Raw genomic sequence first — 16,355 nt, 5'->3', positions numbered from 1 at the left:
CATACATGCCCCACTATGGGAAGTAGTTTAGGGGATTAATATCTGCCCTGCCTCAGGTTAACTAAGGTTATTTTAAAATATAACAGGTGTCTGCGTCTTGATTGGTTGCTAGTGGGTTAGAAAATACTGCTGAAATAGTAATTATAGGCCTAGATAAATATTATTAGGCCTTATTGGTAAATTTACCGCAAGACTAGTAATACTCCTTCTGGAAAATATTTTAAAATAGCACCCTATTTTTTGCTGTGGAGCCAATATTATAATGCATTTCACAACTGACAAAATATACACAAATTCTAACCTGGAAGATAAATTTGTTCCTATAGTTAGTTCTCATATAGGATTTTAACTGCACTGTGTCTGCAATACCATTTAACTACTACATTTGGACTGTTTTCATGCAAAGTTATAGAAGCCCATGGGAGCCGTGTTAACTTAGATAAAGTGGAAAGTTTGGAAGCACAGCAAGCTTCAGCTATGGCAGGACTTGAGGCCCAACAATATAACTAGGGTTCTGCCTTCCTCTATGCAGCACTGGGCATATGACTCAATGCTCCCAGATGCATAATCCTCCAATTAAAAAAAAGTGTATCTTCCCAGGAAGCACTCCAGAAAAATCCAAGGGAAACTCACTGACCTGGCTTGAGTCAGGAGGCTTGCACAGCCAATCAGACCTTAGTGTTAGTGGCTTCAAAAAGAGGAAAGTAGGTTACATACAACAAGGGCAGTTCCACATAAAACAGGCATCATAGATTCCTCATGAATGAGAATCTCTTGTAGCAAAAGAAAGAGAAAAAGATACAGGACTGGAAGACAAAAGATGCCCATGCCATAGTCCCATTATGACATGCAGCTGAAGGAATAATGGCCCCAATTCTGCTTCATGAATAATGGAGACACTCTATTTCTAAATGAGGGAAAACAGGGATGGTATATCATTTTCAGCCTAAGTAGGGAAACTCCTCTTCTTTCTCAACCCAGTGGAAATTACCATCAACCAATTACCTATACATCTTGACTTGTAAGAGTACTATATTAAAATTTTTAATAGAATTATTTTCAAACTCAATAGCATTTCTAACACAATAGAAAGATATACAAAACCATTTCTGTAATATTTTTGTTATGATAAAACTAGAATTGTAGATAAAAATTAACAGCATCTCATATTAAAAAGAGACATGACGTAGGATAAGCCTGATCACCTGATTTTCAGACTCTGGGCCCACATGTTGGGAGGAGAAAAATCAACACCTGCAAGTTTTCCTTTGACTTCCGCATGCCAACCGTGGCACAAGCATGTTCATACACACAAAGAGAAAGAAAGAACTACTAAGAAACAAAATAGAGGCAGAATATGCAAGTAATTCCCTTGTGTCAGCCAAATGAAACAGCCCAAAGGTGGAGTTTCAGTTCTGTGAGTGCGTGGTAAGTCTTCAGCTTCGATTTCAGGTCCACTGGCTAGAGTTTGATGGCGCTTGTATAAAGGTTCAAAGCCGTGATCCTGTCCATTATGTCATAGGCGCCTATCATATTTAGTGCCCGAACAAGTCGGTCTCTTATGGCAGTCACTGTGAGTGACAAGTTCTGGTCCGCTTTCCACTTAATAAATGCCTGGTAGACTCTTTCACTTAATGGAGTAGTGCTGTAAAAATTCAAAAACCAATTATTTTAATTACCAACCAAGAACATTTATCTTAGCCACTTAAAGTTTATCTAGTCAAGCTGCCACATTTATGTGAGACTAAATTTAACTGAAGACAGTGTTTGCCATGAGCCTGACACGGAAGCAAACCTTAGCTCCATCTTTTTTTTTTTTTTCCTTACAAAAAGTTCACATTTCAACTTACATTCAACTCTTACGGCAATAATCACTGTGAGTTCTTTACTGTAAACAAACATGAGAAAATGTGTACTTTATAGCGTGATCTCGCTTGATCCTCATGACAACTCTCTGAGTTCAGTGTATTCATTTTACCACTGAGGAAACTGGAGCCGAGAGAAAGAAAAGGGCATGTCCAAGGTCAGGAAGCCAGCTAGACTTAAAGCCCAGTAGCTTATCCTCACAGTCCTTCCTTCCTCTTCATCACATTGTATGGTTGCCAACATGGGTCACAAATGTGTCATAAGCAAAAGGCCACCATGTTAATGTAAATATTTCAAAACTCTGTAATATCAAGATCATATAAGTGCAGGCATGAAAATGCATTTGTTCCAGATGGCACGCATACTTACTTTTTTACAGGAATGCTATTTTCGGAGCTCTTCATGTGCAGTTTTTGTTGCAAAAATTCAAAATTTATCTCCGTGATATTGTTGGCGACTATGTTGAATATCTTCTCTAAGATTTTCTCTACATTCAAACACAGAAGAAACATTATTTCTTTTTTAAAAAAGATATTGTGAGTTAATATTTAGTTTTCTTCTGTGCTTCTGTGCAACATATATGTCAGATAAGATTGAAGACGACATTGTAGGGCTGAACTGCCTTCAGTTTTTACTCCCCACCGCATTACTTCTAGAATCTGAGGAGTTGTACAGCCTAAAAGAGCTACTTAAAAAGAATATTACAAGCAACTTTAAAGTGATTTCCATATTTTTGTGGATTTGAAATGAATTTGAACTCCTTCAATTCTGGCTTTTTTATATTAGCTACGTTGAGAAATTAAAATCTATTGTAAATGTGGCACATAAGGGCACAGTCATATTAAAATAATTCATTTTTAGTTAGGTATTAATGTTTTTGAATTATGTAAGCCCAGGCATGGTGGCATATATATTTAATCCCAGCAGTCGGGAAGGCAGTGGCAGGCGATCTCTTTGAGTTAGAGGCTAGCCAGGTCTACATAGTGAGGTCTAGGAATACATGGAGAGACCCGGTCTCAAAAAAAAAAAAATTATGAGTATGTGGGAATGTGTCAAGTCCCCTGGAGTTGGAATTTTAGGCAGTTATGAGCTACGAACCTGGGTGCTGGGAACTGAATTCAGGAGCTCTGTAACAGTAATTTATGCTCTTAACCACTGAGCCATATTTCCAAACCCATTAGTGCTTTTTTAAAAAATAGAAAACTTCTACATAGTGTGATCTCGAATCACCTTTGTAGACTAGAATACTATGAGAATTTTCAAATACGTTCTGACCTTTTTGTTCTGAGAAATTGTATATAAACCATTAGTCTCTCAGACTAGATCTTATGCTAATGGTAAAAAGATCTAATTGCTTGATAAAGTGCTCAGAGGGGGATCTCTGGTCCTTGTTAGCTGCAGAATAAACACGTCTCCCATGGCTACTTCTCCCAGCCTCACTGAGGATCAAAAGTGCAGGACAGAGGCTGCTTGAACATACAGAAAGGTGGCAACTGTCTAGATCTCTCTCCTCCCCCAATCTTGGAGATGCACCATTGCCTCCTGCACCTTCCCTGTGAACAGCAGGCCAGGCTACAAGAGTCCTGGTACTGTCAGAACTGAGGAAACAGAACATTAACAAGGAGGTCCAGTGGTATAATGTCACCACCTTTCTCTAAGGTACTATACACAATAGAAATCGTACATAGACATGTGAAACTCTGAAACCCTTCTTTTAAAGGAATACTCCCTTTGGGTGTCATAATTAGCAGTCCTCCTGAAGTGAGTTAAAGGAGACAGCCACCCTGACTTAACTCTCTCTCTCTCTCTCTCTCTCTCTCTCTCTCTCTCTCTCTCTCAAGTTCCTCGTATCAGTGAGGCTCAAGTCTTATAAAAACTTCTACATGGCAGCCATGCACATGTGTACAATGTGGCTTACAAAGGATAGCTTGTTTTTAATACAATCTCATCATTAGCTTATGCTGGTATATGCTCTTGGTTACATAGATATATAACAGAATGACTGGGGAGCAGTTTTAGATATTGCAGGCCCCACCTCCCCCATGACTGAATAATCTGAGTTATCAACATAAACAGATGATCTTCAGAAAGAAGAGAGATGATAAACAATTTGATGTTACTGCCAGCTTAAAAGTCTCCAACCAAAGCAAGCTCTTCCTCTGTACAGTCACCAGACAATCTCTCGTGAAGATCATTCCTGACTCATCACCCACCATCTCTTTCATCTGCTCTTTGGAGATAGCATGCTATGGTGTGTAGCTGTTTTCCTTTACAGATCTCCACTGGGGGTCGCAGCAAAGGGTTGTCATCAAAATTTATCTCTTTCAGTGACAAGAGGTTGTAGATAGCATTGGGCAGAACTCTCAGATTGTTTCCTAGGAAGGAAAAGACAGTAATGAACACAGCTTTCTGTAAAAATTAAACTGCTGGAGCAGAAGCCATGTGTGCAGACATGCACTGTCTTGGTAAAATGCCCGAGGACACTCACAATGATGCCAGTTCCAAACGAGGACACTCAAAATGATGCCAGTTCCAAAGTTCTTACTAACGCCCATGCTAGGAGGGAAAAGGACAATAAAAACCATGTGGTTCCATTGTCTCCTAGGAGTGGCAAAATGAGGTCAGAGGCTATCCTTTTACAATACAGCAAACTGCTTTGCAGAATAGATAGTGTTTTTAAAATAAACATTTTAAAACTTAAAGTTTTATACAAGTGTATATTGTCCACCATGACCCCCACCCTCCTTTTCTTACCCCTCCCTTCCCTTTGTCCTCTCTGTTCTCTACAGTGTCACTTTTTAATACATGCATGGTTTCTTTTATTTATATAAAATTAAGTATAAATGAGAGGAAACACACTATTTGTCTGTACGAGACACTTAGTTCACTTAATATGATCCCCCATTGTGGTCATTTTCCTGAAAATGACATGACTTCATTCTTTGTGGCTAAGAAACTCGTACTTGGGGTATATATTGTATTTTCCTTATCAGTCCTCTGTTGTTGGGCACCTAGGTTTGTTCCATAAACTTGCTCTCTGAGGTGCATTGACCTGAAGTCTTCGTGTAAACACAGGTGTGGCACCTAAGTCATACGGGGATCCAATTTTAATTTTCTGGGACGCCTCCATATATTCTGAGAACCTTCCACAGTGGCCAGGCTCACTTACATCTCCACAGTAGCGCCTTCCCTGTTGTGCTGGCCAGAATTTGGTGTTACTTGTTTTCTTAAAGAATGCCACCCTGACTGGAATCATTTTAGATTCACTGAGTCTGTAATGCTTTAGTGTCCGCCACTAGCATGTGCCCATTATATTATTTATGTACTTCATACTTCTATTAGTTACAAATGCAGGTGGAGGCCTGCTCCTGTCACTGAAGGGCTGTATTGAGAATCCAAGATCAGCGGCTGCTGGGGCGGAGCCTGGCAGTGGCCAATATGTTCCAGGGCGTAGATGGCCAGCCTGGCGGGTTGGGCTCCAGATCTATGAAGCCCCATGGAAGAAAACTGAGAGATATTTTTGGAAGTCCAGAAGAGGGTGTTCCTTCAAGCAAGCCTAATAGGATAGCATCTAATATTTTTGGACCAACGGAAGACCTAAAAAACATACCCAAGAGGATAAATCCTGCAGGGGGAAAACTAAGTGGCATCTTGGATGAAATCAACTCCTGTGCAGACTTGATAACCTTTGAACCCACCTGGTGAGAAGACCAGTGACATATTTGGGTCCCCAGTCGCTGCCACTGTGTCCCTGGCATGCCCAAATAAGCCCAAGGATCATGTTTTGCTACGTGAAGGTGAGGACTCCTAATATGACCTGAAATCTGCAACCAACACCACACCCAGAGGAGAGCAGGGCGAGAAAGGAAGCGCAAAAGAAGCAGAGCATGCTAAGATACCAGAGCCCTCACCTACAGTTGACAATCATGAGCCCAGATGGGGGCCACATCCTTGTTCCTGCAACAAAGTCCTGAACCCACCAGGAGGCAAATCCAGCATCTCCTTCTATTGAGAGGCCTGATCTACCTGTAACCAGACAAGACACTCAGAGATGGGGTATTGAACATTAGCGTTTCCTTTAACCCAAGTGAGTCGGGGTGGGAGAGGGTTTGTCATGCTTGTGGGATGGCTGCTCATAGGCCTTGTTGTCATTGGAAGTGCTTCACAGAGGACTGTGCCTTCTGGACTGTCAAGATACACATGAGTGGGGATAAAATGGGATGTTCTGGTGCCTCCTCTCTAGTTGCTGTCTGTGAACCAGATCTGTAAGGTTGTGGGGAGCAGAAGAGATGGCACCCATTAGCAGAGGGATCACTAGGGTATTTCCTGCCCTTGAATCAACAGTCTGCTGCCTCTTGGCCATCTCAAAATGGTTTAGGTACAAAAGAACCCAGACTACCCATCCCTTGCTGTGGGATGAAGGAGACACACATAAACAGCCTTTCCTTTCAGGACACGCCTATCACTAAATGCTTCCACCTCTGAGATTGCCTCTGAAAGCTCATGTCTCCTTTTCCTTTCCCCCTCATTCTGTCACCCTGCAGTGTCAAAGCATGACTGCTCTTTTTGGCAGCAGTCAACAGAAAATCAAACAGCTATTCTCAGTCTTGTCCTGAGTGGAAAGTTTTTCTTTCACTGATCCTGTGAGTTGTCCCCTACCTGCACCTAAAACCATGGCCATGTGTGAGTTGGCCTCCTGCCTTTCTCTACAGTTGGCTTGGTTCCTGACATGCCAGCTCTGCTTGTGGATTGTTCTGCTTGTTTCCCTCATCAGCCTTACGCCTGGGCCTTCACTGATCGCCTTGTAGCTCTTCACGTAGGGATGAGGCCGTGTGGAACTGCCCCTGTCTTCAGCAACCTGTCAGCTAAGGTTGTCATGCTGGGCTTGGTCAAGTAATCATGTTGTTGAGAGTTTGTGAGTGCAGCTTTTCAATTAGCCTAAAGGGCACTAAGTAACAGTAGGCACTAAGCCTCTTATTCTTACCATCTTTCTGTCCTCTCTTCTACGATTCTCCCTAAGCCTTAGGTAGTAGGGTTATATTGCAGATGCATCAGTTGGAGTTGTACACCTATTCCCTGCATTCTGGCCAGTTGTAACAGTCTTCGTATGTTGCAAAAAAGAAGCTTCTTTGATGGGGGTGAGAGTTACATTTATCTGTGGTATAAGAATGAGTATTTAGGGCTGGAGAGATGACTCAGCAGTTAAGAGCACTGCCTGCTCTTCCAGAGGTCCGGAGTTCAATTCCCAGCAACCACATGGTGGTTCGCAACCATCTATAATGTGATCTGATGCCTAATAATAAATAAATTTTTTTTAAAAAGGAATAAGTATTTAGAAAACAGTAAGACGTTATGTTGGTTTAGGAAGCTGACAAAAGTAGGTTCTCTTCCAGTCTCTGATCTTTCCAGTCATGGGTAGTTGGATAGGTTTACAGTACAGGTTTGAACACCCTCTTGTTGAGTGAGCCTTAAGCCCAATTAGACAACAGTCAGTTACCCCAAAGGCAGAAGAGCCACTATTGAACTTTGTGGATATCTTGACGGTCCAGTAATCCTTGTGTTTCACAAGCTTTAAGCTGTGTGGGACTAGCAATTGCTCTTCTCTCTTGACAACTTGCATAATACTTTCTGAAACTATGAGAGCCAGATCTCAGGGAGGCGGCTCCCTGGTTCGTTCTAGGTTGATTCTTCCAAGTCCTGTTTCCAAAGTGTGGTATCTTGAGCTACAGGATCTCCTCTTCAAATTCTGGGAGTAAGTCAAGGGCAATGGCAGTGGCGTAGGTTGTTTTGGAATTCTCTCGGGCTCCTCTAACCAACTGCTAGAGAGAAGAAGTTTCTCGTGGCTGGTACTGGAGTTTTGTTAGTCTGTGCTTCTTGTGGGGAATATTGCCACCCTAAATAGCATAACTTCCTTTAAACTGTATATCTATACACATATATTACACACAATTTAAAGTAAACATAATTCATGATTCTTATGTCTTTCCCAACATCCTTAGTGCTATTTACGCCTTTCTCCCTCTGCACTGCTCTCTTTCCCCTTCCTATGTAAAGCCCCTCCTTACTTTTCCCATTTCCCCCACCACAGCACCTGTTTCCTCCTGTTTTCATCTCTAGAGCCTTTCTCAAGGTAAGAAACCAATTCTTCAACTTGGTGCTCATTTCCTCTAGGTAGGAAAAGCACTGTGCGCCCCTCTCCCTCTGATGCTCGCCGGATGGATTGTCTGATGTTCTTTATTTTGTCAGCACTGTTCTCCTTACATATTCTGCTTATTGCTTATTATGCTCAACACATACCTTTGAGGTCTAGGTGCTGTAGAGCTTTTAAAGACAGAAAGGATGGTGGAAGAGAATTGATTTGATTGTTGTAGGCATGTAGACTAACGAGATTTCTAAGCTCCCCGATATCTTTTGGAATCTCTTTGAATGCATTGTTGGAGATGTCGAGCGTTTTGAGTTGAGTCATATTACACAGCTCTTCTGGAAGTCTTGTTAACTGCAAAGACAATTAAACAATTATACTTTTATAAATCCATAAATATCTGTCTCACTACATTTCCCCCTGAAAACAAGTGGAAGAAGAGAATTTTCTTTTCTTTTTTTTTTTTTTTAATTTTTATTGTATTTTATTATTTTATTTTATTTTTGGTTTTTCAAGACAGGGTTTCTCCATGTAGCCTTGGTTGGTCTCGAACTTACAGAGATCCACCTGCCTCTGCCTCCCAAGTGCTAGGATTAAAAGTATGAGCCACCATGCCCAGCTAGAGAGTTTTGTTTTAGTCTTTGTCTAAGGAGACACTTTGTTTCTGTCACAGATACTTTGTGACTCCACATTCTACAAATCCTGAAGCTTTTGTGTAGCACCCATGTGCCTTCCAGTCTGACCAGTGCTTTTCAATTAACCCTGTTGCTTGGGGCCCACTTTCCTCCCACACTGCAGCTTAGTGTCTTTCCCCTCCCATTCCTTTCTTGTATCCTTAAGGCAGGTGCTGCTTTGTCTTTTTTCTTCTCTCAAGTTTGTTCAACTGCTTGGTCACAGTTTATCCAATGCTTATCACAGCAAGTGATAGAGAAAGACACCCACCCTTACACATGTGTGTACACCACACACACACACACCACTATACACAGACCACACACACCCCACTAATACAACATACACAACAAACACACTCTCATACACACTATATGCCCAACACACACGCACACCACCTACAACACACACACCATACATACAAATATACCACCCACATCACAAACATACACACACAATTATAAGCACACACACAACACACATACAACACACACTACACATACAAACATACCACACACAACACAATCATAAACACACAGACCACACACATTACACACTCACACACACACACACACACACAGCACTGAGTAGGATTGTGAAGTAGCTATATAAAGCAAGATAAACACCATGCATAAATATGGCTAGTGAAGTGGTGCCCAGTATGGAGAGGTGAGAACTTCAAAAAAATATATAAGTAACCAAGACTTCCAAACTCCTGTAGTAGGAATAAGCTCGGCATACACAGGTGGGCAGGACTGACAGTGAATTTCCTTCAAACAAATATTCTGTTTGAATATTTCATTTCATATTTTGAGACATTATTTATGTAGCCCTAGCTTCTCTGAAACTGACCAGGTTAGCCTTAAACTCATAGACCTACCTGTTTCTCCACCCTGTCCCCCTTATGCTGGGATTAAAGACATGGCCACCATGCCTGGATAAATATTCTTTAAATTTTCACTCAGTGTTAACCAGAGGAAGAAATTGCTGGGATGATGTAGCTGCTGTTGAAAGAAGAATCCTGCTGAGTGACCTTCCCTTTGCCCAATGGAAGTTCTGTGACTATTGCTGGAGATTTGTCTGATGCATTTTGCTGCTAATTACTGCTTGCTGTCTCTGCCCCACCAGTACCTTGCCTAAGAGCCTAACCTATTTGACCAATAAAAGACCATCACACCTGGGCATGGAAAATGGGATAGGCATGGCTAAGGTTCCAGGGCTGGAGGGGAGGGAGAGAATCTTGGGAGGAAGAGAGACTGGAGGAGAGGAGAAGAAGACTGCGCCATCATGGGTTAGGTGGAGGAGAAGCGCATGGCCAGTGTGGATGGAGGATTTGGCCCAGATGAAGAGTATTAGCAAGTATATTGGATTATGGATGGGAGGTAGCTTGACAGAAATTGTTAGAGACAGATGGCATGGGATTGGGGCAGGGGTTCCAGGGATAGGTGGTGACTGTGGGACTAGAGTGCTAAGGATTGTGTGTGTGACAAGTAGGTGTGATGAGGTCAAAGAAAGAGTTAATAAAAAGGAGAAAGTTAGGGACTTGGTCTAGAGGAGTCACAAGACACAAGAGGAGAGAGTCAAAGCTCATACCATAAGGTAGTCAGATTAGCTGGTAATTATGTCGCAGAACCAAAGTGGGTATTTTAGTTCACGAGCCACTTTACTGCAATTTGTTTCATTCTTCATTCCGTTGCTTAGGCGGCACACCTCCACTGTGGCAGGGCTTGCCAAAAACACTTTACATAGTAGGCGTTACAGGCTAAAGACCAGATAAGTTGGTTCTGAGCTGTAACCCCAGGCATAGATCATAGAGATTCTGTTTGAGCAAAAAGGAAGGTTTTAAAGAACAGATTTGGAAGGATTTTGCTTTGGCTAACAGTCCAGCATTAAAACGACCAGCGAAAGCTGTGGCTATTGAGATCCAAGGATATAGCAGTAATTGTTTTTACTTCCTAAAGAGTAAAAATGTTTCCAAGGCGTGATGTCTAACTTAGTAGAAGCGTACTCACCTACAGTGTGTGAGGTTTGGGATCGATCCCTAGCACCACAATCATAAACAAACAAGCAAACAAATAAACAAACAATTTTCAGGAGTGATATCCAAAGAAAACAGCTTGAAATATGAAAAATACATTTATATAGAAATTTATTAAAGCATTATCACAAAGAACATTTCTAAATGCTTAATAGTGATTAGTTACATAAATCATACACTTATTATAAAAATTATTAGGAAGATTATTACATCCTACCTAGGAGAAATGCATACATACAATAAAATTTTTAATTGAATTTATAGTCTTTTTATACCTTTATAAATCTATATAAGAAAAAGTGTCTAAAATAACACTAAAGCAACATATAATAGTTTTATTATGATGAGCCTGTGGAATAATTTCTATCTTCTCAATTTTCTAGATTTTCAGCAATGCATTGTTGGTCATAGGGATCAGACCCCAGAGCCATTCGTGAGTTGAGCAGGTTAAAACTTCTTACAATAGGGTTAAGTAGATGACTCAGTCAATAGGGTGCCTGCAAGCCTGAGGATCTGAGTTCGGATCCCTTGCAGCCACTTGAAAGTTGGGCTATGCATATTACTCCAGTGCAAAGAAACTGAGGTAGAGACACATTTATTAGGCAACTGGTCTAGCCAGTTTGTGAGCTCCGGGAGGGCATGCTAACACAAGAAGCAAAACAGACCAATCTCTGTGAGTTCAAGTCTACACAGCAAGTTCCAGGGACACCCGGGCTTTATACTGAAACCTCAACCAAACAAAAACAACAAAAATGGAGTGCCATTGAGGAAGACACCTCAAGCTTCTTCATGCAAACATACCCAAGTGCACCCACATGTATCCATGCACACAACCACAGAATGCACGCATATACAACACACATACAATTTGAGAAATCTCCCAATGAACTAAATAGAAAGTTGTCCTTGTTTCACGTTGCATTTGAATGAAATGTCCTGTAAAGCTTTTGTGTAGAGAGATGTGTCTCTAAGCCATGTTTTCAAAGAATTTCACCTGTTTAAAATACACATATAAGCTGGGCAAGGTGGTGCACGCCTTTAATCCCAGCACTCAGGGAGGCAGAGGCAGGTGGACCTCTGTGAGTTTGAGTTCAGCCTATTCTACAAAGTAAGTCTAGGACAACCAGGGCTAAACAGAGAAATCCTGTCTTTAAAAAAAGAAAAAAGAAAAAGAAAAGAAAGAAATTACAAGCACTTGCATGTAGCCTTAGTCAGGATTACTATTGCTGCGATGAAACACCATGACCAAAATCAACTTGGAAAGAAAAAGGTTTACTTCACTTACAGTTCCGTGTAACAGCTCATCTTCAAAAGCACTGAGGTAGGAACTCAAGCAGGACAGGATCCTGGAAGGCAGGAACTGATGCAGAGGCCATGGAGGGATGCTGTTCCCTGGCTTGATCATGGCTTGCTCAGCCCGCTTTCTTAAAGAACCCAGGACCACCAGCCCAGGGATGGCCCCACCCACAGTGGGCTTGGGCCCTCTCCCAGCAATCACTCATTGAGACAGTACCCTACGGCCAGAGGCATTTTCTCAATTGAGGCTCTCTCCTCTCTAAAGACTCTAGCTTGTGTCAAGCGGACATAAAACTAGCCAGCACATGCCTACACTGTATCTCAGGTTGAGACTCCCCTAGTCTCCCTCTCCTCCACACCCAAAAGAGCAGCTTACCTTTTTCCCATTCCCCTGACTCATATTCAAGTCCTCCAGTGTTTTAAGATGGCACAGGTCAACAGGAAAATGCGTGAACTGATTGCTGGAGAAGTTTAATTTCTGGATCGCTTTTAGTTTGGATATGTCTGAAGGTACTTGCTGTAACTGATTTTCGGAAATATCAAGGACTTGCAAGGCTTTTAACGCACACAGTTCCTTTGGGAATTTTTCAAACTTATTAGCAGACAGAATGAGCACACGGAGCGACACCATGGCAGAGACACAGGCAGGAATTGTCTTTATTTGGTTTTTGCCAAGATCCAGGTATTCAAGATTAGTGAGTGAACACAAGTATTCTGAGAAGATGAGGAGTTTGTTTCTATTCAGTTCTAAATGAAGCAGCTGCTTACTGAAAGAGATGTCCATGGGGATTTCTGAAATATAATTTCCGTTGAAAGTCAAGTAGTCAAGTGACGGCAGAGCACACAGCCCCACGGGGAAGTACATTATATTGTTATAATTCAGTTCGACCCTGGTTATTTTCCTGCAGTTTTTTATTTCAATAGGAACATGTGTGATTTGATTGCCGGAACACTCCAGGCTCTTTAAATTGTTAAGATGTGAGATCTCATCAGCCATCTTTATCATTTTATTTCTGTTTACGTGGAGTTGCTTCAGATTTTTAAGCTTATGGATTTTCCTAGGAAGTTCTTCTATGTTATTGTCACTAAGACTAAGACACTCCAACATTACACAGTGGGAAATTTTCTTTGGTATGTTCTTCAATAAATTTTTATCAAGGTTAAGAAACCTGAGACCCTTGAAATTCTCAATTTTGGGTGAAATAGCTTCTAGTTTATTGTCGGCAAGGTGAAGTTCTTTTATTTTGGGCAGTTGAAACATTTCCACAGCCAAAAAAGTAAGTTGGTTGTGGTCCATTAAGAGGTTTTCTAAGTTTTTCAGTTCCCTAACTTCTTTGGGCAAACTGCCTATCTTATTTCCGTTAAGGTTGAGTGAGATTAACCTGGGAAGGAAGCACAGAAACTTGGAAAATATGGTCAGTTGGTTGTATTCCAGATTGAGAGTATGCAAAGCTTTCAAAGCAGACAGAGAATCTGGTATATGTGTCAGTTTGTTTTTACCCAAACTTAAGGTTTCCAGATTTCTAAGACTTTCTAAGCCAGACGGTAAACTCTCAACATGATTGCTATCTAGGAAGAGTTGTCTCATATTCCCAAGTTGCAACAGTTCTTTTGGTATTTGTGATATCTCATTGTTACTGACATTTAGTGTCCTTAAATTGTGAAACAATTGAATTTCCAGGGGAATCGACGGCAATCCATTTTCTTGTAAGGACAGAATCTCAAGTCCTAGTAGATCTCCTGGGTCTGCCCCTTGGAAGCTTTTTATTTGATTTTTATCTAAATATAGATATTTTACATATTTGACTTTTAAAATGTCCACAGGGAATTCTTGTAAACCCTTGGCTTCAAGCTTAACTGTGAAGTTATTCGACTGCAAACCGAATTCACCCAGCTTTTCTTTTGAGATTCGTGGACTAACTCTCCTGCCGATTGGGAATCTGGCTCGCTGGTAGACTTCATCGATCTTAGTCTCTGACGAGCTGTTGGAGCTCTGTGGGGTGCCATCTGCCTCATTGGTGTCAGAAGCCTGATCTTCATCTTTCTCTTCATTTCTGTCAAGCTGGTCTATGGAGGAAGCTGATCCCTGCTCCATGTCACTTGAAGCATTTGTTTCGTTAAACTGGTAGGAATCTTCCTTCTCCCAGGAAGGAGCAGCTTCCTTTAACGGATCTGACATTGCTTCAATAACTCCAGCCTCCTCCAGTGACTCAAAACTAGCGATTCCTTCAGCCTCTGCGGTATTCTCATCTTCAGACATCTTAGTTACTGATAGCTCTTACACCAATACAAGACGGTAACTCTACTTTTTCATGTTCTTTTTTCCTACAAGACAAATGTTGATATTAAAAGAAGTGTAATAAGACAGGCATGGCCGTACACACCTGTTTTCCCAGCATTCTGGGAGACAGAGGCAGGTGGATCTCTATGAGTTTGAGGCCATCCTGGTCTACAAAGGGAGCCAAGACAGCCAGAGCTCCACAGAGAAACCCCGCCTTGAATAAAAAAACAAATAAACAAGTGCAATGAAGATGTTAAAATTACACATGTGAGGCTAACTACAGATCTTCACCTCTCACCCCTGCCCCCCTATACCTCTCCAAATCCAATCCCCCGGTCTCAGCCCTAGCTCTGTTCTGCAGACCACCAGCGGCAGCCACCTTCCGCCTCTTCCCCATCTCCAGGGGCCATATAGGTTTTCCTCTCCTAAATCCCCTCCTCCTGCTCACTGTTTTATCCCAGACCCCCAACTCCAGCAGACACACTGCGAACCCACAGGGTCCCTCTGACCAGGCAAACAGGTAGGCTAGCTCCTTCCATTTCTCCAAGTCCCATGCCCAGCTCTATAGAACACCTGCTGTGGCCTTTCCCCACCCTCTGCCCCCACTCCCAGGGAACACCCTGCTCCCCGCTCCCACTGTCCTCTAGATACCAGGAGCACTGTCTCCAGCCCATCCTCATTCCTAAGTGTCAGCTCCCAATATCCAGAAACACATTTTACCTGGAACCCACAGATCCCAGAAGAATAGTGAGAGCCTGTCTTGAATGTATGTATGTGTGTGTGTGTGTGTGTGTGTGTGTGTGTGTGTGAGAGAGAGAGAGAGAGAGAGAGAGAGAGAGAGAGAGAGAGAGAGAGAGAGAGAGATGGGCAGGGAGAGAGAGAAGCAGGGAAAGAGAAAGAGGCAGGGAGGGAAAGAGGGAGAGAGGCAGGGAGAAGGAGGGAGGAGGGAGGGAGGGAAGGAGGGAGAGAAAGAACCATAATCATATCCTCTGTTGAGAGACTGAAATTTTCCCTTTGGGATTGATTAAAATCAAGAGGGAATGATGTCATCAGTCTGTAGTACTGAGATTTTCTTTTCTTTCTGCTTTTTCTTTCTTTGAGACAGAAGCTCACTATGCAGCTCTGGTTGGTCTGGAACACACTGTTTACACCAGGTTGCCCTTAAACTTCCAGAGATCTGCCTGCTTCTGCCTCTTGAGCACTAAGATCAAAGTCATGTGCCATGAAGCCTAGCTTTTGTAGGCGGCAGAGTTTAAATTAGACATTAGGCTAGCATACACATTTATGGGGTTTATTATAGCATTTCCTGTGTTTGTCCTTTGAGATAGAGTTTCATGCGTCTTAGGCTGCCCTTGAACATGTAGCTGAGAACACTCTTGCCCTTCTGACCCTCCTGCCTCACCTCCTGAGTGCTTGGATCACAGGCATCAATTACCAGGTCTGATTTCTGTGGTGCTAGGATTGATCCCAGAGCTACATCCCAGCTCCACGTACTTTGTTCTATTATTATTATTGTTGTTATATTTTAAACAAGGTCTTGTTATGTAGCCCCAGGCTGGCCTTGAATTTATAATCCTCCTGTCTGCACTTATCAAGAGCTTGGATTTATAGCAATACACCAACACATTTGGCTGTATTTTGCTTTTTTTTTTTTTTTTTTTAATGTTTTGGCTTTTTGAGAGAAAGAGGTTTGTCTGTGTAGTGTTGCCTGTCACGAAACTCACTCTGTAGACCAGGCTGTCCTTGAACTTATAGAGATGTGTGCCACCATTCTCTGACTTTATTTTGCACTTTTTAATTGGGAAAAGTTTTTGCAGGACCTCACACAAGTTAGGCAAACAATCTACCACTGAGGTACATGCTGTCACCTTCAGAAGTTTGAACTTCTCCATAGAATGCCACTGTCACCCAATAGTGCTCTTTTCCTGAGAGAGAAAATTTAATAACTCATAATCTAGGCATATTTCACAGGTGGTGATATGGGAAATTAAATGTTTTTAAATTAAAAAATTGGTTTGTTGTTGTTTTGTTTTTGTTTTTGTTTTGTTTGTTTGTTTTGC

At 41.8% G+C, this 16,355-nt stretch overlaps 1 protein-coding gene and 1 pseudogene across 1 annotated transcript; one reads left to right on the top strand and one right to left on the bottom strand.

Moving 5' to 3' along the window:
* Positions 1–1,272: 1,272 nt before the first annotated feature.
* Lrrd1 (leucine rich repeats and death domain containing 1) lies at positions 1,273–14,528 on the bottom strand. Its single transcript, XM_051152005.1, has 5 exons — positions 12,391–14,528; positions 8,164–8,362; positions 4,080–4,241; positions 2,236–2,353; positions 1,273–1,645 (listed from the first exon to the last, which is right to left on the bottom strand). The coding sequence occupies exons 1-5, from the start codon at positions 14,272–14,274 to the stop codon at positions 1,462–1,464; spliced, it is 2,547 nt and encodes an 848-aa protein (XP_051007962.1). The 5' UTR covers positions 14,275–14,528; the 3' UTR covers positions 1,273–1,461.
* Positions 5,214–5,878, top strand: LOC127194554 (jupiter microtubule associated homolog 2-like; annotated as a pseudogene).
* Positions 14,529–16,355: the final 1,827 nt, after the last annotated feature.

This window comes from Acomys russatus, chromosome 10 (assembly GCF_903995435.1).
Source record: "Acomys russatus chromosome 10, mAcoRus1.1, whole genome shotgun sequence".
NCBI classification, from domain to species: domain Eukaryota; kingdom Metazoa; phylum Chordata; class Mammalia; order Rodentia; family Muridae; genus Acomys; species Acomys russatus.
Note: the sequence above shows the minus strand (reverse complement) of the source record. Positions and strands in the feature narration are given on the sequence as shown.

Excerpts from the sequence above, each read along its gene's own strand:
- Lrrd1 (XM_051152005.1), bottom strand. The coding sequence starts at position 14,274 with ATGTCTGAAGATGAGAATACCGCAGAGGCTGAAGGAATCGCTAGTTTT. Across the intron at positions 4,242-8,163 it reads ACAGCACCTAGACCTCAAAG|GAAACAATCTGAGAGTTCTG; the intron begins GTATGTGTTGAG and ends TTTCCTTCCTAG. Across the intron at positions 1,646-2,235 it reads AATAGCATTCCTGTAAAAAA|CACTACTCCATTAAGTGAAA; the intron begins GTAAGTATGCGT and ends GAATTTTTACAG.